This window comes from Cibotium barometz, chromosome 10 (assembly GCF_041138505.1).
Source record: "Cibotium barometz isolate CiBa-2024 chromosome 10, ASM4113850v1, whole genome shotgun sequence".
In the NCBI taxonomy this organism is placed as follows: Eukaryota; Viridiplantae; Streptophyta; class Polypodiopsida; order Cyatheales; family Cibotiaceae; genus Cibotium; species Cibotium barometz.
The window spans coordinates 33,257,342-33,283,372 of NC_141055.1; the positions used below are offsets into that span (position 1 = coordinate 33,257,342).

Genomic DNA, 26,031 nt, shown 5'->3' on the forward strand with positions numbered 1-26,031 from the left:
GAAAAGTTTGTTTTCATATATTTTGACAAGACTATTACTCTCTTCAAACTTGCACTATCTTTGTATGTCTAGGTTTATAAAATGTCTGCAAAAGAAGCAAGATGCAAGGGAGACCTGGAGAATAGTATAGATTTGTACCAAAACGTAACATTTCTTCCTTTTTCCTCAAATTCTCTATGTGTGCGTGCCTTGCACTCAAGCACATAGATAATTGTGCTTGGGTATGTGTCTGTCTGTTTCAGAGCATACAAATGGCAGAGATTTGCGGTCACAGCAGAGCTAAAGCTGAAGCAAAGCATGAGATGGGTCTTTTACACCAGAAGCTATTACGTCTTGACCTTGCCTTGCAGTATCAAACAGAATATCTGGATTTTTGTAATAGTGAAAAGGATCATGTGAGTTAAGAAAAAGAAGTCTTACAAATATGCTCAATAAACACTGCTCAAATTTTCAGATTCTCGAAGATAGGAAGAGAATGCTTGGGTAGCGCATGTTGTGTGTGTAACAAAGGCAGGCCAAAGAGAAGAATTTCTGTATAAGGCTCCTGCCTTTCTTAGAAAGAAAGAAAGAATTTATTAATGTCTACGAAAGACTCAAAGGATCTATGAGACCAAGAGATGTTACATATTATCCATGGGTATATGCCAAAGACATGTACTACGCTGGCTGTGTGTACAGTGGAGTTGGAGTAAAAATCTCATGTGTTATCCTCTCTAGTGAACGTGTAGAGTAATCAATGTCCACAGGCTATACTTGAAGGGAGGGAGGTGATCTATTTGAAGGCCATGTGACTCAAACCAACTGGTGGTGCGTGCATACCAACAACCGCCATGCCCCTCATGTGCCAGTTGTCTAGAACACTCCAGAGCCAACCGTGGGAGGTGGTCTCTATGTAATGTTCTATGTAATGTGTAAACATGATCTGTATATGTAATCGTTCGAACGTGTCCTTGATGATCAAAGGGGCTGATCCAAACTCAGCGGGTACTATAGCATGTGGCACCAAGGGCTTACTCCCGATCATGTGTGAAAGCATCATAACCTGCAGTCTCTCCAGTCTCCTGGAGTCCTCTACCAAATTTGGTCCCCAGAAAGAAGTCCCGTACATCACTGCCGAGCAAACCAAAGTATCTACTGATAGCAAGATTCCTGAAAATAAGCCTGTAAATGTTTCCTCTCCAAGAAGTCAAGGGTTGTGTAACCTCTTGCTAGTTGCACTTGCGCAGTTGGACGCTTAGTGAAGAGCAGGCCAGTAAACGTGATCCCCAAGTATACATATGATCTGACCATCTTAATCACATGACCTTTATTGTTGAAATGTTGGGTCTGCACATATGTGGGAATGACAAGCGTTCACTCGTGTGATTTTATATTTGAGGGGAGGCAGTTGTCCTCTATTTGTATGGTTCATAGGCTAAGGTTCATATGTATGGTGGAATGTGGATGGATAAGGATGCATTCATTGCCAGTTTGAGGTGGGTGGCTCCTAGAAGCCTATATATGTTGTACTTGGCCTCATTTTTTATAAGAGGATTATTATGAATAAACTTCTGTGCTTTTGAGCTTATTAACTCATTAATCATCCACTTGATTAAGTGTTTATTGTGGAGCTTTGGTTGGCAACTTGGGCCGGATCACCCACATTCAGTTCATGGGCAAGCGCTATCTCAGGATAGAGTTCGACTCTTCGACCCTTGCCCTCACGCATCCTCGACCGGAGCCCACTCCTAGTATGGGAGGCACAGCTCTTCTTGGCATGTTGGCACCATGGATTCTCGCCTGAGTCTGATCCACTGGCACAAGCAACAAGCTTTCCGGTCACAGTTTGCTTCCGAGGATTCTCCAAGGAATGCCTGCCATCCTTCCTGCGATTGGCAAGATCCATGGTTAGGTAGTTGAGATGCCCCCCACGGCGGCCTCTGTCATCGCCCGAGCAGCGGGTATACCGACACTCCGCATCATCGTGACATCCTCGGAGTCCCTCTCCTAGGAGATTGACATTCCTTGCATGGATCAGTCTCACTTCACTTAGCGGGTGGAGTACATTGTTTTCTCTAGTCAGTGTTACATCTGCTGTTAGATGGGACATTTGGTACATGCATGTGCCCACTGACAGGGCATGACACGTGCACGCCCGTGCCATGGCTAATCTTTGGCATGAACATTCTTAATCCTGATTAGGCAGCAGTTAAGTACCATCAGATAAGCATCCTCATTAGCAGCAGTATTAGCTTCAGTTTCAGCATCATCATCATCATTCTCAGCACCATCATCATAATGGAGGGTCTAGGACCCCAGTTGGCAGCCATCAGAGGCAACCAGCCTACAGTCGGCAGGGGTCCCAGGCAGCAGGCGCCAGTCTACAGGAGGTTGACCAGCACATGGGACAGCATTACCTTCAGCGCAGCCATTTAATTGGGATTTTCAGGAATATTTCAGGTCCAAGCAGGCCGAGAGCATTTGCAGCTGGCCTAACCGAGGCCCACACATGTACAAGCATTCATGCAACCTTTTTGTACCATATTAAATAAAAGAAAACCCTGACACCCATTCTCTCTCTTCTTCTCTCTCCTCTGTCTTAATTCATGTTTATTTTGCATCAATGTTCTTAATAAGCCTTATGGCTATGCATCATTACAACAAGGCTTTCACGCATCCAACATTGGTATCAGAGCAATTAGGCTCAGCTCACTAAGCATAGTCCCAAGAAAGGTGCACAGCTCCAGTAGAAAGGATGCAGCAGGGTAGCAGATGGAGTGGTCTACAATAGGCGAAGCCAGAGGACTCATCTCCAGGCAAACAATGAAGAACCTCTTCAGCATTCAGCCAGCATATGTGCAGTCCTATAGCTATTTGCACTTGCACTAGCCCGAAGATCCTTCTGCAGTGCCTTGGAGTTGGTGGATACTCAGCCGACATACAGTCTTCCTCGTCCTGACTCCTTGGGTTGGGCATTCATATAGCTTGTTTCTCAAGCATCGGTTAAATAAAACCTTAACTAAAAATGAAGGCGGCCAACTCTCCTCAATCATCTCCACCACACCCTTAATTAAAGGGCAGTTACCCCAAATCAAGGGGAGCAAACTGTGTATGCAAATAGCCTATTTGAAGGCTCAATTCAATGAAGAAAGTGTGTCTCTTTTCATCAAATCGTACTCGCCTCTCTTGATTATGCTCTCAGTTTAGTTTATAGTTTTAATAGCTCTTGCTTAGCATTAATGGTACCTAAGCTAGGTAATTATGATCCTCCTTAGCTTCTTTCCATCACTACAAATGTATCCTAGTCATAACTTACCACCAACTAATCACAACCGCCACTGTCACCGAGCAAGTGGAACTCAAGTTGAGTCGATCCAATAAGACTAAAGCCTTATTTCAAGGCAAAGAGAGGGCTGTCCAAAACTTGCAAAATAATAGATAGCAACCTAAAAAGGACCAAAACCAAGACAAAAATGGTCCAAAGGTTAAAAATAAGTCTACCAAGAAGTGTCCCTTCAAAGTGAGAGACTATGGTCTCACTCTGGAACAGAAAAAGTAATATATGAGCGAGGGGAAATGCTTTACTTGTGAATGCATGCCCAAACAAGAAGAAGCGTGATAATGTGAATGCATCAAAGCCCAATGTGCATATGGTTCCGGATGTTCACATGATAGTAAAGACAAGGTTGTATGTAAAGCTTGGGGACAGCTTAAGGATCAGTCCGCTTTGTTCATGTTTAATGATTGTGCAACTGAGAACGTCATATCTACAGAGATGGTAGCTATGGTGGTATTGAAGTGGAGGACATGGGTCCTCAAATTGAAGCAGGGGTTGCAGGGCTGCCTTTGTTGGTAGAGAAGTGGAGGTTATGCCTATTATTGGCAAGTTGCGCATACACATTCAAGGCTATGTGGATCATGAGGACTTTCTTGTAGCGCCTTTGAATGGCTGGGATGTGTTGCTCGGAAAGCCTTGGCATACACGCATAGATCCGTGCAAGGCTTGCAAGACCCACAGGATCACCTTCATGCATAAAGGCTGAGAGCATCTGATTGATGCTGATGAAGAGGGTGATACCATTCCCCTTGTATCTCATGTACAAATTAAGAAAGTAATGAAAAAGAGTGTTTTTGCGTACTTGATTTTTGTACGGGATCATATTGAAGAAAATAATGTGCATGTAAACACTCTTAGTAATGATAGGCTGAAATTCTTGCAAAAGTACAATGATTGTTTTGCTGATGAGTTACCGAATGAGTTGCCACCCATACGACTGGAAGATCATCATATTGATCTTGTGCCGGGTAGCTCACCACCTAATAGGCCAGCCTATCGTGTAAGTGCATCCCAAAAAGAGAAGATCATGAAGCAGATAAATGAGCTTCTTGAGAAGGGTTTGGTTCAGCCAAGCTCTTCCTAATTTTGTTCACCCGTTCTCCCGGTTCAAAAGAAGGATGGATCTTTTCGGATGTGTGGATTATAGAGCTTTGAATAAGCTTAGCATCAAGAATCGGTTTCCGATTCCACGCATAGACGACATCCTCAACAAGTTGGATGGATTGGCATGCTTTAGCCGAATTGATCTCAAGAGTGGGTATCATCAAGTCCATGTGGTGCTGGAGCTTGGAGGATATACATAAAACTGCTTTCCGGACAACATTTGGGCTTTATGAGTATCTTGTTATGTCTTTTGGTCTTACGAATGTCCCAGCTACATTCAATGGAATGATGGATCGCATATTCCGTGGGTACATGAAATTTATGGGTGTTTTCTTTGATGACAGCCTAGTCTTCTCGAAGACCGAAGAAGAGCATAGAGCTCATTTGGCTATTGTTTTTGAAGAACTCCGTAAGCATAAACTCTTCATAAATGCAAAGAAGAGTGAGTTTTTCTTGTCAGAGATACATTATCTTGGGCATATTGTGTCCAAAGATGAAGTGTGGATGGATCATGCAAAGATTGATGCAATTCAGAATTGACACGAATCGAGATTAGTGCATGAGATCCATAGTTTTCTTGGATTATGCTCTTACTACCGCAAGTTCATTCGGCACTTGAATGGATTTCTTCTCCTTTGCATGACTTGACAAAGAAGAAGGCTACATTCAGATGGACTAATGTAAAGAGGGATGCATTCCTCAAATTGAAAGATGCAACTATACATGGTCCAGCGTTTGATCATTCCGGATTTGCAAAAATCATTCAATGTGGAATGCGATGCATTTGGAAATTTGCATAGGACTTGTCCTAAATCAAGAGGGACTTGTCGTGACTTATGAGAGCCGTAGATTGCATGATGCAAAGCTCTCTCTTGGCATTTATGAGAAAGAGCTCCTGGCTGTAATTTATGCACTTACCATATGGAAACATTACCTTCTTGGGACTGATTTCACTGTGAAAACAGATCACCAAAGTTTGAGGTATTTTCTTACCCCAAGGATGGCCAATTTTCTCTCTGTTTTATTTTCAGATCTTGCACACCCCAGGAAAGAAGAATGTAGTGGGATATTGTCATGAAAGCCGTATGTAGCAGCTATCTCGGTTGCCTCTCATGGAGGCTTGTCTACCATGCGTGTCTTGTATCATACGGATGCTGATTTTGCCACTATTTGGGCTGATTTGATGGTTGGTCATGCACATGCCTCATATGTGATCAAAGAGGGTTATCTCTTGAAAGATAATTATCTACGTGTGGTGTCGGATATGAGGCAAAAGGTTTTGGATGAGTGCCATGCTTCTCCATATGCTGGTCATAGAGGCATAATGCCTACTATGCACATGATTGAGCGGTATTTCTTTTGGCCAGGTATGCAGAAACAACTTTGAGGACCTAGAAAGAGGAAAACAAACAAGGGGAGCTAGAGTGCTCCTGCAAAAAGTACACGGACACTGATTGGCCCCAAAATGCAATGGCGCCCCTTGCGGTATTTCTTTACTTGATCAAATTTGAGTACAAAGTACAACTTGTAGAATCCTCCACCAACAGGATCCCTTATAGTTTCACCTAGGACTTCCAAATGAGAACTCTCGTTATTAGAGCACAATATACCATAGAGAAGGCATACCTGTACAACACCTCTCTACTTTCCAAAGGTCTTCTCCATCTCTACCATGGATCCTTCAAACCGTTTCCCAAACAGCAGTAGGGCTGCACCATACCACATGTCCTTCCCTATAGCCACAGCTTGCACGTAACCTCCAGAAAACTACAACCTGTTCACATGAATCCAAAGACATGTTTTCCAGATGAAACCAAAGACCTGTATCCGATAAACCAAAGACCTATATCGATACACCATCTAATCACGGTGCCAAAACCAGGGTTGATTTCCACAGCAATACCGTGTGCTTTTTCCATAACTCATAGAGAGAAAGATAGAAGACGTGGCAAGCAACCCCTGAATACACATAAGTTCAAGACGAAGAGGGACAACACATCTCTTCCATGAACATCCTCCTGTGCATCTTAGCTTGATCTTCTGTATCCAAGTCTCTTCAACATGGGCCTGCAATACATGATGAGAGAGAGAGAGAGAAAAAGCCTATCTCTAATCTCCTGCACCAAAAAGGGTTGGGGAAATAAGGCCACCACCACCTGCCCCCCATGGTTTGAAACAACAGCAGCAGGAGCATCACCAGCAGCCCTGCTCGGCTGTACAACCCATATAGAACCGCCACAGCAGCAGCCGAGAGCAGCAACGCCTCCTCCAACAGCCCACGCGTGAGCGCCCCCACTGGCATACACATGCGAGCGTGCTCCCACATGCGAGAGAGAACCTGCAGCCGAGAGCAGCACGGAGGCGCGCACAACAGCAGCCCAACAGAGGCGCCACACAGCAGCGCGAACACCCACACACAAGCGACAGCGCGAGCAAGGGGGAGGAGGAGCATGTCCTTGATGTCTCCACGCACAACAGCAGCCCAACAGAGAGATTCAGTCTGCGGTCGCCAGGGTGATGTGACACACCACACGACACCACGACCCGCCACCCTTTCCCTTTAATAAAGATGTGATTCGATTCGCTTTTCTCCAAAAAGCTAAAAACTAAAGGCAATAGTGCATCCTTTATTATTATTTTCATCATCCAAGGTTTTAAAACCTTATAAACTTTAAATTCTTTTGTCCTCTTCACACTTGGGCTGGCCACACATGGGTTTCTTTCTCGATTGCAAGCTGATGCCGTTCACACTGTCCATCCCCTGCCTATGCCCACCTGCTTACTGTCCAGAGAAAAACACAGGGTCGTAACATACCCCCCTCTTGAGTAATAGCAAGTGTCCTCGATTGCACTCAATGGCACAGTAAGGCATCCTATGAGCAAAGACTCCCCATATGACAAAAACAATGGCCCTCAAGTGCATCTGGGTGATGAAACAATCATCCTGCACAATATGGCCACACCGTCACGTCAAAGTGACGAGCAACTCTTGCTTGTTCCTTCAGAACCTGCAACAAAAGTCTAAAACCAAGTGGAAACACGTAACTTGTGTTAGCCAAAAACTAAACCATGCATCATTCTACATATGACACACATATGCATGACACATATATGCATTCGCAAACAATATGCTCCTTAAGATGCTCTACCCACTCCAAAATAACAGTCTCAGGGTTGCTCGCAAGCCTTATGCCCATGGGCATCCCGCAGAACCCACTACTGGTGGTACAACATGAGCATATGAAAGCACTCAATGTATCCAAACAGAACATCCACTAAGTACTTCTCACACATGTCTCATGGCCATCCCGCAGGAATCACACCCAGTGGTGCATCCATGCACATAATAAAGTACTTGATGTATCATACCAATATACATGCATCACACGACACAATCCAGAGTATTACCCAATGTATTCTCAATGGGTACCAGGATCCAATGGCAATAGAATACAATAATACCTCAGAAAGTGTATGCATACATGCATAGATAGACTTTGATCCATATATCCATGAACCAAACCAACTCTAGGATTGCTCACAAGACTTATGCCGTTCATAGAGTCTCGAAGTGTTAGCTCAGGTTGCTGCAGACTTTGAGCTCAACCAAACCATGCCATTCCAAAGGAGACCAACTCCACAAATAGCATCAACTGAATATCCAATTGACCAATCCTGTGGTCAAGAACAGCGAGAACCATATGACAAAGATCAATGTCCCAATCTTCCTCAGTCATACCTTAGTTCCAAAGGCAAGAAGGTGCAGCCGACTGTGAACCATACCCAACTTTACCATCTCATGTGACTAGTACACAATATCATAGAAGTCCTATAAGCAGATGTACTGTCAGCCTCAGTACCTTTGGGTGAATACAAAGATGTCACCAAGCGACTCCTAGATGAAAACTAAGCCTGTCTATAACAAGGGAGTGGAGGTGCTACCCCCCTCTTGAGCATCAAGCAATGCTCCAGACCCATGCTGTGCTAAACTTGAATGAGCCATAGCAAGAGTCAGCTCCAACTCAAAGGCATCAAGATAAAGCTGCAATACCTGAGGTGAATCTGCTAAGTCACCCTCCTCCATCCACTTCGCATCCATCGCGGTGAACAATTCTTGAAATTCACAAGATAGCGATGGGAAACTTTACCTCGTACCTTTCTTTCCTTATGTGCCAGTATCTGCTCGGGAATAAGAACCTTACAAGTTCCTCCGCTTTTGTCTGAGCCTCATCTGATACATCCTCAGGAACCCAAAACCTGCTTGTACTCCACCCAAGTGGTAAGCACAAGTCCCTGATGAAGCATAGTAGACCACCATTGCTAAACATAGAAAGAAGCTGCCTTCCGAACCCATGAAGCCTCCGTGAAGATACCATCCGGTGACAAAGTGTCAAAAGCCATAGGCTTCAACCCAGCTCTTGCACCATAACACTTCAACTCCTTGTTCTTGGCTGACTACTTCCTGTCCTTGGTGTCTTTTCTCTTGAACTTCATCTTTAGCTTTTGCTCTTCACCTCATACAGGCAAAGACACACAATCCTGCACTTCCTTTTCACTTTCCTTATGTAGAAGCTTTTGATGTGACAACCACAGGCTCGCCTCCTTGAGAAAGTCGACGATGTCCCGGCAACGGAACCATGAAACCGGCCTTCAGAAACTTGACGGGCAGTGAAACAAACACTCGCACACAAAACACTTCAACACCTTTGAGGACCTGGAAAAAGGAAAACAAACAGGGGGAGCTAGAGTGCTCCTGCAAAAAGTACACGGACACCGATTGGCCCCAAAACGCAGTGGCGCCCCTCCCGGTATTTCTTTACTTCATCAAATTTGAGTACAAAGTACAACTTGTCGAATCCTCCACCAACAGGATCCCTTATAGTTTCACCCAGGACTTCCAAATGAGAACTCTCGTTATTACAGCACAACATACCATAGAGAAGGCACACCTGTACAACACCTCCCTGCTTTCCAAAGGTCTTCTCCATCTTTACCATGGATCCTTCAAACCTTTTCCCAAATAGCAGTAGGGCTATACTATACCACATGTCCTTCCCTATAGTCACACCTTGCATGTAACATCTAGAAAACTACAAACATGTTTTCCACATGAAACCAAAGACCTGTATCCGATAAACCAAAGACCTATATCCCATAAACCATAGGCTTGTTTTTCTCGAAACCAAAGTCTTGTTTCCTCTCGAGAACCAATGTCCTGTTTCCATGAGAAACCCACAGATACACCATCCAATCACGGTGCCAAAACCAGGGTTGATTTCCACAGCAATACCTTGTGCTTTTTCCATAACTCATAGAGAGAAAGATATAAGACATGTCAAGCAACCCCTGAATACACATAAGTTCAAGACGAAGAGGGACAACACATCTCTTCGATGAACATCCTCATGTGCATCTTAGCTTGATCTTCTGTATCCAAGTCTCTTCAACAAGGGCCTGCAATCCATGATGAGAGAGAGAGAGAGAGAGAGAGAGAGAGAGAGAGAAAGCCTATCTCTAATCTCCTGCACCAAAAAGGTTTGGGGAAATAAGGCCACCACCGCTTGCCCCCCATGGTTTGAAACAGCAGCAGTGTCGTACAACAGCAGCAGGCGCATCAACAGCAGCCGTGCTCGGCTGTACAACCCATACAGAACTGCCACAACAGCAGCCGAGAGCAGCAGCACCTCCTCGAACAGCCCACGCGCGAGCGCCCACTGGCGTACACATGCGAGTGTGCTCCCACATGCGAGAGAGAACCTGCAGTCGAGAGCACCACGGAGGTGCGCACAACAGCAGCCCAACAGAGGCGCCACATAGCAGCGCGAACACCCACACACAAGCGACAGTGCGAGCAAGGAGGAGGAGGAGCATGTCCTTGATGTCTCCACGCACAACAGCAGCCCAAGAGAGAGATTCAGTCTGCGGCGGTCGCCAAGGTGATGCGCCACACCACACGACACCATGACCCGCCACCCTTGCCCTTTAATAAAGATGTGATTCAATTCGCTTTGCTCCAAAAAGCTAAAAACTAAAAGCAATAGCTCATCCTTTATTATTATTTTTAATCATCCGAGGTTTTAAAACCTTATAAACTTTAAATCCTTTTGTTCTCTTCACACTTGGGCTGGCCACACATGGGTTTCTTTCTCGATTCCAAGCTGATGCCGTTCACACTGTCCATCCTGTGCCCGTGCCCACCTGCTTACTATCCAGAGAAAAAACACAGGGTCGTAACACTTGTCAAAAGGTGAAATTTGATACGCAAAAGGCACTAGGTTTGCTTCAGCCATTGCCTATTCCCACGCAGGCATGGGAAAGTATTACAATGGATTTGATTAGGGACTTGGCACGGACCCAACAGGGTAATGATGCTATTTGGACAATTATGGATAGGTTTAGCAAGCAAGCAAGCTCACTTCTTGGTCAAGAAGACCATCAAAGATGAGCATATGGTTAAAATATATCTTGCACAAGTGTTCAAGTGTCAGAAGTCCATTGTGGAGGATAGAGATCCCAGGACTACAAGTCTCTTTTGGTGGGTCTTATTTGATAATATGGGCACCAAATTGGACTTCTCATCAGCTCATCACCCTCAAACGGATGGACAAAGTGAGGCTGCAAATTCAGTTGTGTTGGATCTTTTGAAATGTTATGTAGCAGATCAGAAGTCTTCTTGGGAGAAGTACTTACCGCTTGTGGAATTCGCGTACAACAACACAGTACATACATCTACTGGAAAGGTCCCATTTGAGATTGTTTATGGTAAGGTGGTTTTGCCACCCATCCTTCGCACAAAAGATGAGATATTTGCAGCAGCTGATGAGTATGTAAGAGACTTGGATATTGCTTTTGCTCAGGTGTGGAGAGCCATTGCAAGGTCGCAAGACGAGCATAAAAAGGTTGCCGACAAGCATAGAATGCAATTTGATGTTAAAGAGAGTGATTGGGTATTGTTGAAATTTGAGAAACCAAGACTTGCAAAGAGTAAAGAGGCCTAGCAAAGAGAGTGCATACCCTAAGCTTGCAACGAGGTACCATGGGCCTTTTCGAGTCATCAAGAAGATCAATGAAGTGGCTTTCAGGTTGGCATCACCTAGTCATTGGCATATACACAATGCTTTTCATGTGAGTCTCCTTCGCAAATATGTAGGGCCGGAGCCCAGTGAATTGGTCATTGAGGATTAAAAACAAGTGGATGAGCTTTAGGACATTTTGTAGTCCGAGCAGATTGTGTATCACAAGGAACACAAGGTTGCTGTGACATGCAAAGTTGTTAGGTGTTACCTTGTGAAGTTTAAGAACTATCTTCCCATTGATGCTAAATGGGTAGATTAAGAGTTCTTTACAGATTGCCTGCATTTGCTCCTGATGTATTTGGATGCTTTTCAGTTGCAGACAAGTGTTTAGAAGCCGGGAGGGATGTCACCATTTGACCACCCAATTGGTCCACGCGTGTTTTCTCATTATGTATGTACATTGGACTGACGCCCATGGCAGTTGCATATGCTGGGGATTTATGCCACTCGTGATTCTGTGGACTTGGCCTTCCGTTGGGACTTGTGCCTCTGTGTGTATGTCCGGAAATGCTTGGAGGATTGGTGTTCCATTGGGTCTGGTACCTTGTGTACTTGCTTGGAGCACGTCTATTTTGGTATAGTTGCATGAACGGGGATTGTCCATACCAATAGCATCTTTATGTGCTTGCTTGCAATTGAAATTGCGTGGTGTTTTCATGCTTACCTGACTAATGTGTAGTTCTAGATAAGGGGATGTCCGCTCATGAACCGTGCGTGTAACTGTCTGCTAACATGGTTATGTGGCATGTAACAGGTAGTAAGTATTGGTCATAAACCTAGCTTTAGGAATTAGCACTAATTTATAAGTGAGTGTGTATACACTTCGTTAACTTTCGGGCGACAAAAACTCACTTATAAGTTATGACCAGCCTTGTGTTCGCACGCACTGATGTCCCGAGGTGGACAAAATGCAATGTCCACCGCCCAGACCTTATTCCCTTTGTACAAAGGGAGCAACCAGCCATGTGTCCGTTGTAGCTTGCACCACAAGGCACTTGTCCTCTATACTTGACACCTAGAATGGACAACTCTCTCTTACCTCTCTCTCTAGAAGTAGGCGCCCCCTTCATGAGGCCTCTTTCGCTGTATTTTTTGCACTTTCTCCTTCCCAACTCCATATCCAAGCGCGCTAGTGTATTTTCCAAGCTTCCAAGAGTGTTTTGAGATGGTGTTCACTCTCCCACACACTCTTAATGATTGAAATTCAGCATAACAGCTCATATTTTTGCTGTAATTTCTAGTCTTTTTGCAAAGAACGCTAATTTCAGCCCTCCTTTCTCAAGTTGAACCATAGGGAAAGCTTTTCTAGGGTTCCTTTCATCCTCTTGAAAACTTTTGCCACGAAGGATCACAATAAATCGAAGATAGCAATTGGTAAGCTTTGATGCTTAAATATGGAAGCAAGTAGCAGGAGGGAGGAACCGGACTCCATGATTACATACCCTGTGTAATGTTCTCTTGTCTTACGTGCTCTCTTGCAGATTGTTGCTACCATGTGTTGGTGGAACAATAGAGAGTAGATGGTAGGGAACATGGGCATTTGAGAGAGTAGTGTGAGCTGCAAGTCTACACCAACAACACATTGTTTGCAATACTCTATGCATATGCATTGGTATGGAAATCTGGTCAAAATGTCCGTGACACTATGTGCTTGATTCTCCCAAGATCAATATACTTTATTTGAGGGAGGGGCCGGCCGTTCCGGCTCATTATGCATCTCTTGTCAATTCAGCAAATTACTTCTTGTATTGAGCATGTTGTCCATTAAATCTTGGTGTATTTAAGTGTATTGATTAGCATTGTGTTCAACCAAGTTACACTACATGGTCTCGCGTAGAACGTAGGAATGAAGTATAGTAACGCAAAATTCAAGACTACCCAACTTTACCCTCCCAAGGTCGAGATTATTGAGTAATTCCAAACGAGAAGACCAAAGAGGGCATCAATGGTGGTCACTTGAACAAACAAAAAGGGCAAAAAATCACCGTGAAAACCATTGTTTCTACTGTCACAACTCACACAGTGGGGCATCCCATTAAGCAATGCTCAAAGAAACCCACTCCTTCCACTCCGGTCTCCACCTAGGCACTTGTCTCTCCTCTTCAAGAAGCCCATTACCTTGTCTCCACCCAGACTCGTGTGAAGCTTTGTCAGGTCGAGAAGAATAAGGCGGTTATCTCTTGCCAGAAGAGATTAAAAAATGATGAGTCAAGATGTCATATGAGTGCTAATAGCAGAAGAGTGTGTGCGCACGTGCGCGTGTGTGTGCGCATGTGGGGGACCTTGCAGTGGGTGTCCTTCTGGCTGCCCGATGTATTGTCTGCTCGGTTTGCCCTACTTGTTCACATCTGCGCGAGACGATCTTGCATCGTCTTTGGGCTTGTCCTACCGCTCGAGATTTCCTAGCTCATTTGACAACTCTTCTCCATGCCCGGTTTCCCAACCTTTACTTTGGCAAGCACTTTTGGCTTTTTGGTAGATATCCCTCTACCCCTGATTATTCTCTCTTTTTTTCGTGGTGCCGTTATTGGGCCTTATAGAGTTTATACCATGCGCGCAACACTCAGTTGTTTGGGCACACTTTGGTGGATGTCTTCACCTTTTTTAGATTCTGCTTGCTCCAGTCTCAAAGATGCCCACTTTCTTGGAGACCTTTCCATGGCCTAGTTGGAAGTGTTTCTAGTTTTCCGTAGTAGCTGCTCGATGTTGGGGCAACTCAGCTATGAATGTACATTGCATTTATAATGAAACAGTGGTTTTCACCCAAAAAAAAAGTGCGTGTGTGCGCATGTGTGTGATGGAGAAGAAGAAAGAAAAAAGGCATGTGTGTGAGAGTTGCATGGAGGATTCAATTTCCAGCTGCAGAAGATGTGACCCAAAATAATATGTACCTCATAGACTTGCCCTTTACAAAAACAGGCCAAAAATTGTATTTGTAAATTGAACAACAAAAAAGTGAGCATTGTGCTTGGGCATGTGTAGAAACCCAAAGAGTATTGAATCATGTTTCTTATGTCTCATATCACAAAGGAGCCATGTGTGAAGCAGTTTCCTGGCTCACCTATCACTCACATTTCTAGCAGCCCCATATATACTTGTAATGATGTTGCATTCATCCCTTCTTAACTAGCTCTCTAGCTAGCTATCCTTTTGTCTTACTTTGCATTTTATTTCTTTTTCATGCCGTTGTGAATGATGGTTTGAAACTTCTGATGTACAACCTTTGTTGTTGGAGGCCCAAATTTTGCATATGGTTGGTGGAGTTGCTAGGTTTTAGGGTCAGTGCTTCCTGATCCCACATGCAGGGGACCATGTGGAAGGGAGGCCTTTCAAGCCAGGAAGGATGGCTTGTCACCTTTGCTCGGGCTTGGCTTTAAGAGAGGGGTCTGGCTGCTGGGCTTGGGGAATGTGTCCCAGACTTCTTGTCTCATAGCCTGTGGTCTTTTGTAGTATGTTAACACATTTTCAACTCTTCTTTCTTATTCTCTTTCTTTCTTTTTGTGTGGATCTTATAGGTTGGACAAAGCAAAGCTCATGCTGCTCTTGCCAAAACACAAGAGCTGATGGGTGAAACCGGGTTGGCTATACAACACCTTGAGGCACTTTTGGACATTTCTCAACATGTCAATTTGGAAACTCAGGTTTTATTTCTATTGCTTTGATATGTTTGTGCAAAGCCAGATGTAAGGAAACCACATTACGAGGTGTAAAAAACATCACAAACACTTACAGTATCTTTCGACACACAATTTTTACTCAAGTTGACAGAGCAGAAGATAGAATGAAGTATACTTACTTTTGCATATTTGTCGATTACTCGTGCTTTATACTTCAGAGTTGAAGCTTAACTGGTGATTGAACTGCTTTGATAGAGGGCTAGGGCTGTGAGACAACACACAGTGGATTATGCACAAAACACTGAGGGTGGGCCATTGATCTCCAACATGATCTGGGGGGGCCAAGCGGCAAAGATAGTGCATTGATCAGGAGGTGGAACGAGCATTTCGACAGGGGCTCCCTGTGGCTGACACTTGGTGTATGGGAGGAGAGGTAAACATGCTTGAGGACCTTGACAATCGGAGGGGAGGGGGCACTGAGCCTATTGATTCTGGATCTGAGTGCGCCACCTGGGAGGAACTTCTCTTCCATTTCTGGGGGAAGGATGCCTAGCATCTGCCGGAGTTTGGTTGCATGCAGGGCAGCCTGGCCTTCTCCCATTGAGATTGATTGGCAGAGAGGCCCACACTTTCGCGCCTGAATGGCTTCTACGTGGATGAGTGGGGCTGCCACATAGGAGGCATGGTAGGCATCCTAGCCGGCATGACCTTCTCAGACCACGCTCTTATGCTTCTTACCTTAGCAGAGCTTGACCCAGCCACTAGCCAGTAGCCTGCATGGATTCCAGATTGCCTCCCACATTGATGAGATCTGGGCCTCCCACAGTTTCCCCTCAGGAGTGCGGTGATTGAGCTTGATGCTGCACCAGTCGAGATTAGTTCCTTTCTTTCGGGAGAAACTCAGGGCCTTCCGAGAGCAGGAGAGGAGCCTCTGCTGCAGCCTAGCCTTGGTGGCAACAGCTGCAGGCCGCCCGCACCGCTTTAGACAGCCTGGAGGAGCAGAGGATGGATTAAAGTATTGCTTACTTTTGCATATTTGTCGATGTAACAAATGACTTGTGCATTGTACTTCAGAGCCGAATCTTAACTGGCCATTGAACTGCTTTGATAGAAAGCTAGGGCTGTGAGACCACACAATGAAGGATAGGGATGAACTTCAGAAAGGGGAGGTGGAAGGAGCATTTTTTGGACATAATGTTTTACTGACTTGAGCCTAAGGCTCCCCTGAAGTGGTGTCCATCCAAAAATTAGCTCACATGGAGACCTCTGGGCAAAAATAAAGGGAAAAATCCCACAGGCCAATGGGTGCCAAACTGGCCCAAATAGCAGCCATACAGGATGGGCAATGCTGTAAAAGTTGTATGAAGCTCCATGGCTCATACTAAAACTGTAATCCAATAGCCCCACAATATTTATAGTGTTTACATTGTGTCTTAGCGCATCTGGCTTGAAATAGACCTTCCAAAAGCTGTCATAATGCCATCAACCACTACAGGATCTCTTCTGGTCCAAATTGGAACGTGGGTGTCTGGACTCTAGGTGCGCATTCGGGCGGCTCAAAGTCGGCTTCTTGTTATAAAGGGGCCTGTAAACATGATGTAGCTGGAAATCGAGGTCTATGCCCAAAACACTGAAGGTGGATCGTTGATCTCCAACATGGTCTAGGGGGACCAAGCGGAAAATGTTCAAAGATTTGTACTACATTCTACATTGCATACACACTTTTCTAGCAGCAGGACGTCCCCATCTAACAAGGCTCTAGCAGTGGAGACATCACCCTTGGCTTTTAGCAGTTTGTTGATTTTCCACATTGGTTTATGGAAAGCCCATCTATTCAATGTAAGAAAGATTCAGCTAGGAACGGCTGCTAAAGTTTATCACATTTTGAATTTGCTGTTTTCATTCTTTTTGGGGCCTATTTTGCAATGCCATAGTGGTAAATCGAAGATCAAAGCTTTGAAAATAACAAAAAATTGAGTTCACAAAGTTGGCCATTAAGACAATGTTACTCCATGATCACTTTTTATTGATAAGAAAAGCTGTCACATCTCTCCACGCTAGGGTAGGTGCAGTTGTAAAGCATTCTCCTAGTCTCTACTATATGTAACTTTGTTTTTCCCTAAAAAAGATACTTCATTAGTAATAAAAGAGAAACATCCACAAAAGGTGATACATAAAACAGGCCCAAGAGGAGCCTACTATTGTACAACCCTCCTAAGAAGAGGAAAAAAACAAGAGGGCCATCACCTACAGGCAGACAATCAAGCATCTACGGGCAGTGGAAAATCATTAAGTACGGGAGGATCTTGGGCCTAAGGCTAGTCGGAAAAGGAAAGAAAAACAAAAAAACAAATCTTGCTTTGTATATTTTGCATATTCTATCCCCACATAGGCATTACCAATATTATCAGTGATCTATCGTCTGGAAACAAAACCATACTATGCAGGATGGAGGCCTCTACTCAAAATCTTTTTGAGTCCGTCAGTGAGAATTTCATTTTATAGATTACTGGCATCAAAGTTATGCGTTGCCAATCAGATAAATTTTGACATAGTTGTTTTTTGGGCACCAGTTTGATGAGCCCCTCTTGCCAAGAGGAAGGCATAATTCCTTGCAACCTTGATTGATTGATCAGAAGCAACAAGGGCTGTGTAAGTATTTCCCAAAATTGGAGAAAGAATTCAACAGTCAAGTCCCAACCTAGAGATTTCCATCGGCCTAAAGACTTATTTTTTCCCCCGACTAGCCTTAGGCCCACGATCCTCCCGTAGTTACCGATTTTTCACCACCCGTAGGCACTTAATTATCCACCTGGGCAATGCCGCCGAGGAAGCACAAAGGGGGGTTTTGAACCCATGACCTCTTGGTCCTACGCAAACACCTTCACCACTCGAGCTATCACATCATTGGCATCGGCCTAAAGATTTAACAGCACCACTGAGCTCTAAAGCTGAAAAAGGAAGTTCAAGGTCTCTACATGCATGTTCATCAGGTGAAAGCCATGTCAATATCAGCCTGCATGCTGTGTAATTTTCACATTCCACCCTTAAGTACATCAGCCCACAACATTCCAGCATCAACATGGGCAGAAGTGGATGCCTTACACTGGGATGTAGTGGCCTCCGTCTAAGTACGGGACTGCAATGGTCGAGGTTTCACATTGATCTTTTTTCTTGGATGGGGGGTTTGCCAACCCTGTGAATCCAGCATGCTTTTCTCTTATTCAACCGCAGGTTTCTAAGGTGGCTTAGGCCGCACTTGTGCCTGCGGCCCAGCTTTATTTCTAGTCTGGACACCCATATTAACCATAGGAAGTGGATTAGCTATCTTAAGGGAAGGGGGTTCGGTTTGAGCCATTGAAATCATTCATGGTTGGAGTAGGAGGAACTAAATCATTCATGGTTGGAGTAGGAGGAACTAAATCAACTGGAGGACGCAATGTCAGTGTGGGGCGTATAGAGGCCAGATGCCTGAACTCGTGACAGGTAAAACGAGCTGCTGCCAAAACTCCCCATTCGAGATCAAAGCATTTTTCCCCATCTGTACATCAATTTCCATAGCAACAAATGGAGAGGCAGGTTTGTGAGTGTCCAAAAGTACATAGAAACAATTGCGATTTCCCATCACACGCAGGACATAGATAATAGTGCTTAACTGTTGAGCCATGCCAAGCAATGCCTCACTAAAATTTACAGGAAAATTGACTACCTCAACCCATACGGGGCAATGATGCTTTTGATAAGTGCCTGATAATCCTTAGTTGGAGTCCATGGGAGCGCATGGACCATTTGCCTGAAACAACAGTGCTTTTTCCAACAGTTGTTGTTTATATGTGGCGTGTGTAAGCACCACTTCAAAAAATCCTCGTGCAACATAATACACCCCATCTACATAACATCCTCCGAGCATATTTTCAACCACTGAGCAATATCAATGGCTTAAGGCATTTTTCTAGGAAAAAACAAGATAAATGCACTCTCAGAAATCTTCTTAACCTTGGGTAAGATTGTCTGTATAGATCTTTTGTATTTTAATGTGGGTTTACGCTTGTCCCACACAACATGACTCGTAGAAATCATGATGTAGAACATCATATAAATACTGTGCATCAGGGTTTTCATGATAAAGCATTTGAGGGGCTGATTCTTTCAGCCGTTTAAGGTCTTCTCGGTTGCAAGTCTAACGTCCTCAAGAATAGAAGTTTTCTTGAAATATTAGCTGATCAGAATCCACACACTCTAACACACACACACACACACACACACACACACGAACCTTGAGACTGAGCATAAGCAGAGGCAGCAGCTATGAACAAAATTGACGGCCAGCAGGTGGGAAGGGAACAGCTGCAGAAGAAGTAGGAAAAGGCGATGGCCAGCAGGTACAATCGACAGCCCACAAGAACAGGCGGCAGCTCTCTGCAAGAACAGGTGACGGCCCTCTGCAAGAAACAAGCAACGGCCCTCTTGGTAGTAGCAAGAACAGGTGACCTCCGTCTAACTCCACACGCACCATAGCAGGAACAGTCGATGGCCCTTTCTCCAGCAAGAACTAGCGATGACGTTGACTCTTTCTTCCTACACGCATGCTATGCACCGAACTGATGAACAGGCGAAGCACAAACACACACACACACACACACACACATTGTGTGTTTGAAACACACAATTAATCCTTAATGACGAAACCATATCCTAGAGATAACTTGAAATGTAGCTGCTAGTATTATTTTTGATACTACTGCATAGTAGGATAGTAAGCAATGGAATGGTGACGGACCAAAAAATAAGGCCATATTACTTTGGGTAGAAATATTTTGCTTTAGTCTTTAGTAGAGTATGTGACTATATTCTGTGTTTCTTATATAGAATTTTATTGTTTTTGGCATAAAGAAGACGTGACGCTTTTGAACATGTGTGTGCATGTCTGTTTCTTATACAAAATTTATTTTTGGTATAAAGAAGATATGAGGTTTTTGAACAAATGCATTTTTCATAATGAATGCAGGCTACTGCATGCTGCAAGTTGGGAATGATGTACAACAATCAACATCTGTATGAAAAGGCTCTTTTGTATTTTGAGATGTTCTTTAAACTGGCTTGCACCTTGAAGAACCCAAAGCTGATTGATGCAGCAAGATTGAACCTTGGGTATATAAAGAACATTCTACACAACAGTGATGGATCATGTTCAATACAGCAAGTCACTTGAAAGACCTTGGATTTTATGGAATTTCTAGCAGCAGTAAATGCTCAATTTTGAAAGAAAGAACAAAGACAGCTTGCAGCACTAAAAAATGACCTTAATGATGATCATGGATGCGCATGACTGTTTCATGCGCTTCCAGTAGACCAATATGCACAAAAATGTCTACCCTTTTTGCTTTCGGGGAGATGTTGAAAGCAAAGCAGTGCAGGATTTTGGCTAACTTGCTTGCATTGCTGTGGAGGCCTCAATCAATCAGGTGTACTCTAATAACTCTCAAAGTCACTACAATATCCATAGCTGCTGCTACTTGGTTTCTGCAGATCAATCTTTCAGCTCCAGCATGCCGAGTGTTCTTGCAACTAGATTACCAGATGAAAGGAATGGCAGAGGGCTGTCAGATACAATGACTAGAAGCAACAGGAGGAATATCAAGATCATGTTTTTTGACAGTGCTGTAGTACATTTAAGCTAAGTATGCTTGGACAATGTGCTCTCTTTGTGTAGTGTGCTCTCTTAACACGAAGACCACTGTAGAAAGTTGAGTTGACACTTGACATATGCAGGAGACACAAAACATGACTCATGAGACACACCCTTTGAAAGGAAGCTGTCATCAGTGAACCACACTATTGTGTGATTTTTATATTTTTGTTGTGCTATAAGACGTAACACACAACAAAAGAAACAAAACATTGGGCATATGAATCTCAACATATGACATATCAAGATAACACACAACACTTGACAAATGGATCTAGTTTGTTACATCACTCTCTCTCTCTCTCTCTCCACACAGCTATTACACTCAGATCACAATCTAGATAATGTGTACCAGGTTTAGCTCTACGCCTTTTCTCCACACTCTACACTTCTGCCATTTTGTCACATTTCAGCTTACTACCGTTCGGCATGACTCATCTAAGGTCTCCTTGCCTTGCATAGCACTATACCCACAAACCTCCACTTGAACCTATGCCCCATAACGAATGGTATAATGACAAGTGTAGAAGAGCCACTTGCTTACACATCTTATGAGAGCAAGAAATGGGGCAAATCATGAGGTGCAAAGTGCACCAGATTTTCCACCATCTTACTTGTTGGAAGAAAGGGTGTTATGAGAATGAATTCTACCAGCTATACTTGAGTGCAGATATAGTAGTGAAGCCTAGCACTTGAGCACCGGGATTCTAGTGCAAGTAGTTGAGCATTGACTGTCCACACCCATCAATGGACTCTCACAGGAGTTCCTGAAGGGTTTTTGGACCAGGCTCTGGGCTAGCCGACAGGAGTGGCCAAAGGGGTATGGCCTGGCGCCGCAAGATTAACTCAAATGTATTCCTTAAGCAAGAGTTTTTCAATTTAAGGATGAATGAGAATCAAACTTTAAGGATGAATGAGAATCAAACTTTGGGTAAACTTTTGAGTAACTCAGGCTCCATCATTCAACAACTTGTTGCACCCAAAGCACAAGTTGATGAAGATGGTATGAAAGACGTCTATTCACCAACAAAGAAGGGATTTCAAAGTACAATGAGATCTTACCAGTATTAAGGATGTCTTGTAAGATGAAGTATGATGATTTGATAGCAAATTTTATTGATGAAGACCGTTGTCTTAGAGAGCTTATCTAGCAACACTTGAGTCAAAGAAAGCCTTCCTCTTCAAGATGAAAGGAAAACACGAAAGAAGGACCATCAAGTATACCTATTGCACAAAACTTGGACACATAGAAGACCTGTTTTAAGAAGATGGCCAAAGAGCAATAAAAGGATTATGCAAACTTGGTACAATGGCAAGATGAAGCTGAAGCATCCACAACAACCAAAGACATTGCCCTCATTGTCATGGCAATTTTTTCTCTTAATGAGGAAGATTATGATTAGACTTTCTAGTCCTTTTTGTATGAGTCAAGGGTCTTTTGCTCGTGATGTCTCCCAAAATTGGAATATTTTGTATTCATGGGTTCTCTACTTGGGAAGTCTCCTGAAATTTAAATATTTCGGAAGTCTTTTTGTAAGCCTTGTTTCTATAAAAGGCTTATCTTTTTTTTATCTTACTTTCCCTACTCTAAAGCCAAGGGGTTGTCTATGTCAAGCTCTTGTATTAGGCTTGACATGCGAGTTTCAAGTGTTGGCATCATTGTGTTCTTTTGTATCACATGATTGTAGTCTAAGAGCCCAGAGTATCATACTGAAGGTCTCGCTCTTAGATGATGCTCCTTCACTATGAAGGGGGATTTATTGGATATTTTGGAGTGTGTCTAGTAGTGCGTGAACACCCTCTTATTAAGAGAACATAAGATGGGCCTTGGGGCTTATATAAAGCATTGTACATGGTGAAAGCATTATAATAGTACAATCATTCTTATGCTGTGCAACAACTCTCTCTCTCTCTCTCTCTCTCTCTCTCTCTCTCTCACCCATCCATGTCTATGCACCAAGTCACCATACCTTGATCTCTCAATCTCTCCTTTCACTCACACTCTCATGGATGAAATCATGCTCACTACAATAGAAACTATACCATCATGTATCCAATGAGTCTCCTCATATACCCTCGTACACCCGTTGATCTAGCTCACCCTCCCTTTTCATCATCTCTAGTGTTACCAACAAGGCTTTCCACATACTACAAAAGAGCAAAGCCTAAGAGCTGTTGCGCATGCCTAAATTAGGAATCATGTTCTTATATGAGTAAGTTTCAATGAGGGCTAGCGCATCGAGAGGTCAATCAATAGAGATCATTAGCACGATTGAGGTGAAGCAGGGATGCCTTCTTTTCCTCACTTTGTTTGTGCTCTACTTCAAGAGGTCTATCAATAGAGGTCATTAGCATGATTGAGGTGAAGCAGGGATGCCTTCTCTTCCTCACTTTGTTTGGGCTCTACATAGATGTGACATATCCAAATTTATTGAGTGAGTGGCACATGCTCATCTCTAGCAAACACACGGGTTCCCATTCTTCTCTATGAAAACTACACATTGTTCATTTTAGATTAAACAAAGGGATTGCAAGGACACATAGGAGCCTTACTTGCCTTTTGTGAGGAGCCAGGCCTGATAATGAACCTTGTTGAGGCCAAGCTTACGATTTTTAACACCTCTTGGTTAGTGACGTCCATATACCATTTTACATATGCAAGGGAAACATTTGTGATTACCTCATGTAAAGGTATTTTTGGGAGTTACCTTTACTGACCCACTCTTCACCGTGCGCTCGCAGTCCAGGCTGAGTTGACGAGAGAATATGCTACATTAGCTCTCCCTTGAGAGACAATGCTTCTAGGTGCACTTCTTTTAACCCAAGATTAAGGAGTGGCCTTTTGATACCTTGGTGACTTCAGCAGTGGTGTGGAACTCTTTTAGCACAACTTGAAGTGAAGGATTAAGAGGCTTCAAGTTATTACTGTCGGAGTGCTGCATGATTTTGTTTTGTTTGTGCGCTTTTATCGCACAGGTCGAAGCTGGGGACTTGCCGAACACCGTATGCGAGCCACGAATGGCTGCAAGCATACAACCAGAAACTAGCAAGCTCAAACAGAAAGCAAAGCTCAAATCGTCGTCGTGAAGGATTCTCGCGTTGCAGTGAAGAAGGAGCCGTCGTCGTCGCTCTACCGCCTCGCCACCGTCGTGCCGCCACACAGTGCTCGATCACTCTCTCTCTCTCTCTCTCTCTCTCTCTCTCTCGCACACACAGGAGAAGGGGACCGAGGAGATAAGGCAAGAGCACACTTTGTATTCCACACGTTGAGAATAAGAGTTTTAGGGTTACATTTGACTCTGATAGGTGACTTAGCCGTTCACACATGGGCGCCCATACATGGCCGGCCGATCCTAACACTTATCCTACTGATATTCAAGGTGCACCTCTCATCGGTGATCACCCAATCCCTTTACCCTTTATATGTGGTGCCAACAAGCCCGGCCCATGACTCAGAGTACTTAAATTAATTACATGACGTAAAACATAGTACGTCTCAATGTCCGTCTCATAGGTTAACATGTCCCCTTTCCTGATATAGATTCCGTTCTCGAAAGCTATGGTATGGTAAGCTCGATAGGGTTTGTTGTGGTAGACCGTCTGCAAAACAGGGAAGTAGAGTGAAAGTATGCTGGAATTCAAAAGATATAAAGTGTAATAAATTCAAGCATGTTAGACCACAATGGATGTTGCTATGAGAACTTAGTTTAAGGGGTCACATAAATGAGCTAGTGTAGCAAATTAACAGGAGTTTAAAATTATTGAAAGTAAATCAAGAGTTAGCAAGGTGTCAAAGGTTAATCAAGGTTTATAACTGGCCTAAGTCAGGAAAATAATCAAGCTTAATAAATAAACAGATGACCACAATGTGTCTACTCTAAGAATAAGTTAATACCACGAGCCTAGGGACACAAGAAACATCAGAGTTACAGGAGCCTTTGGCCTTTATTTCTTTATGCACGTGACAATTTTTACACAATGGCGACCTCCCTAAGGCAAAACTAACATCGATCCTGGTACCATGTTTAACACAAGGCATTCTCCAGGAATCTATTAGTTCACCTTAGGCAAGGCTACCCCCAACCCAAGGCATCAGTCTGGAGTAGAATACTCCTTGCCTACCAAGTGTCAATAAGGCAATAGGCCAACATTAGAGCACATAATAGACTTGCATTGCCATTGTAAAAGCTATGTCTTAGAGATCAACACACACATGGCCAGGTGTCAAACATTAAGATGGTTTGATCCTAGACCTAAGACAATCGTATTCCAGGGTTAACTAAAGACTGCATGCATTCTCAAGAATATATCCATGAATCCCTTCCTTCTAAGCACTGAAAAACGCAAAAACTCCGAGCTCGAGCATGCAAAATATATGCATTGGAGTGCTCCATAGCCATAAAAGCTGCAAGAAGGTTCTCAATAACACACACACACACACACACACTCTCTCTCTCTCTCTCTCGATCACCATAGCCATGCACACAAAAGAAAGCCTATTCTATGCTGTGGCACGTAAAAGAAAGGCAAGAATCCCATCCTCTTCTTCATCCTCACTCTCTCCCTCCATAGCTCGAAAGAATTAACACGGACAAGCAAGAATCAAGAAAGAGAGTTGTGCCCAATTCAAGAGAGTTGAAAAGAAGCCATGCATGGGTTGATAAAGGAAAAGTTGGTTGCAACTTCCCACACCTCCCCAGATCACCACCTCCCCAGATCACACGTCCTCCCTCTTTCCTCTTTTCTTTATTGAAATTTGAAAAACATTACATACTTTTAGACCTTAGGCTATGGCTTCAAATGTATACAAGGATTATGGCTTGACTTGTCAACACAAGAGAGAGTTTATACGCTTTGGCTTGTGATATGCGGACCCACTAAATTGCCAAGCATTTACAAAGTTGGACATGCGTACAAATCATACGGCAACAAGTGTATGTCTAGGCTTGGATACAAAAAAAACATGGGATAACATCATTCTTATTTGAGAAAAGCTGCATCTTCTTAGCCTATTTGATGTCAAAATTGGAGGCTATCATTCCTCCCACACATAGCTTGTGAGCTCCCGCGAACAAAATATCAATGAAATTTCTCCCTTTTCACATAATCACTCCATCAAAAAAACTCCTCAAACTTCATCACACCTCTTCAAACTCCTCACTTACTCTCCTACACTTACTCCATACTCCACCAAACATAGAATGAGGTGAAAAATCATCAACACATCCC

The 26,031-nt window shown here is 43.7% G+C and overlaps 1 protein-coding gene across 6 annotated transcripts in view; it reads left to right on the forward strand.

Annotated features, from left to right (window-relative positions):
• The window catches only part of LOC147634804 (uncharacterized), a 135,952-nt gene extending 114,860 nt beyond the window's left edge, over positions 1 to 21,092 (forward strand). For 3 of the 6 annotated variants that reach the window (XM_086803979.1, XM_086803981.1, XM_086803984.1), the window contains 4 exons: positions 73 to 144; positions 243 to 395; positions 15,012 to 15,137; positions 20,122 to 21,092. In XM_086803979.1, the coding sequence (XP_086660105.1) occupies positions 73 to 144; positions 243 to 395; positions 15,012 to 15,137; positions 20,122 to 20,325 (555 nt within the window). In that variant the 3' untranslated portion in view covers positions 20,326 to 21,092. The remainder of the gene's footprint in view (positions 1 to 72; positions 145 to 242; positions 396 to 15,011; positions 15,138 to 20,121) is intronic. The other 3 variants (XM_086803980.1, XM_086803982.1, XM_086803985.1) reach the window with 3 other exon arrangements.
• Positions 21,093 to 26,031: the final 4,939 nt, after the last annotated feature.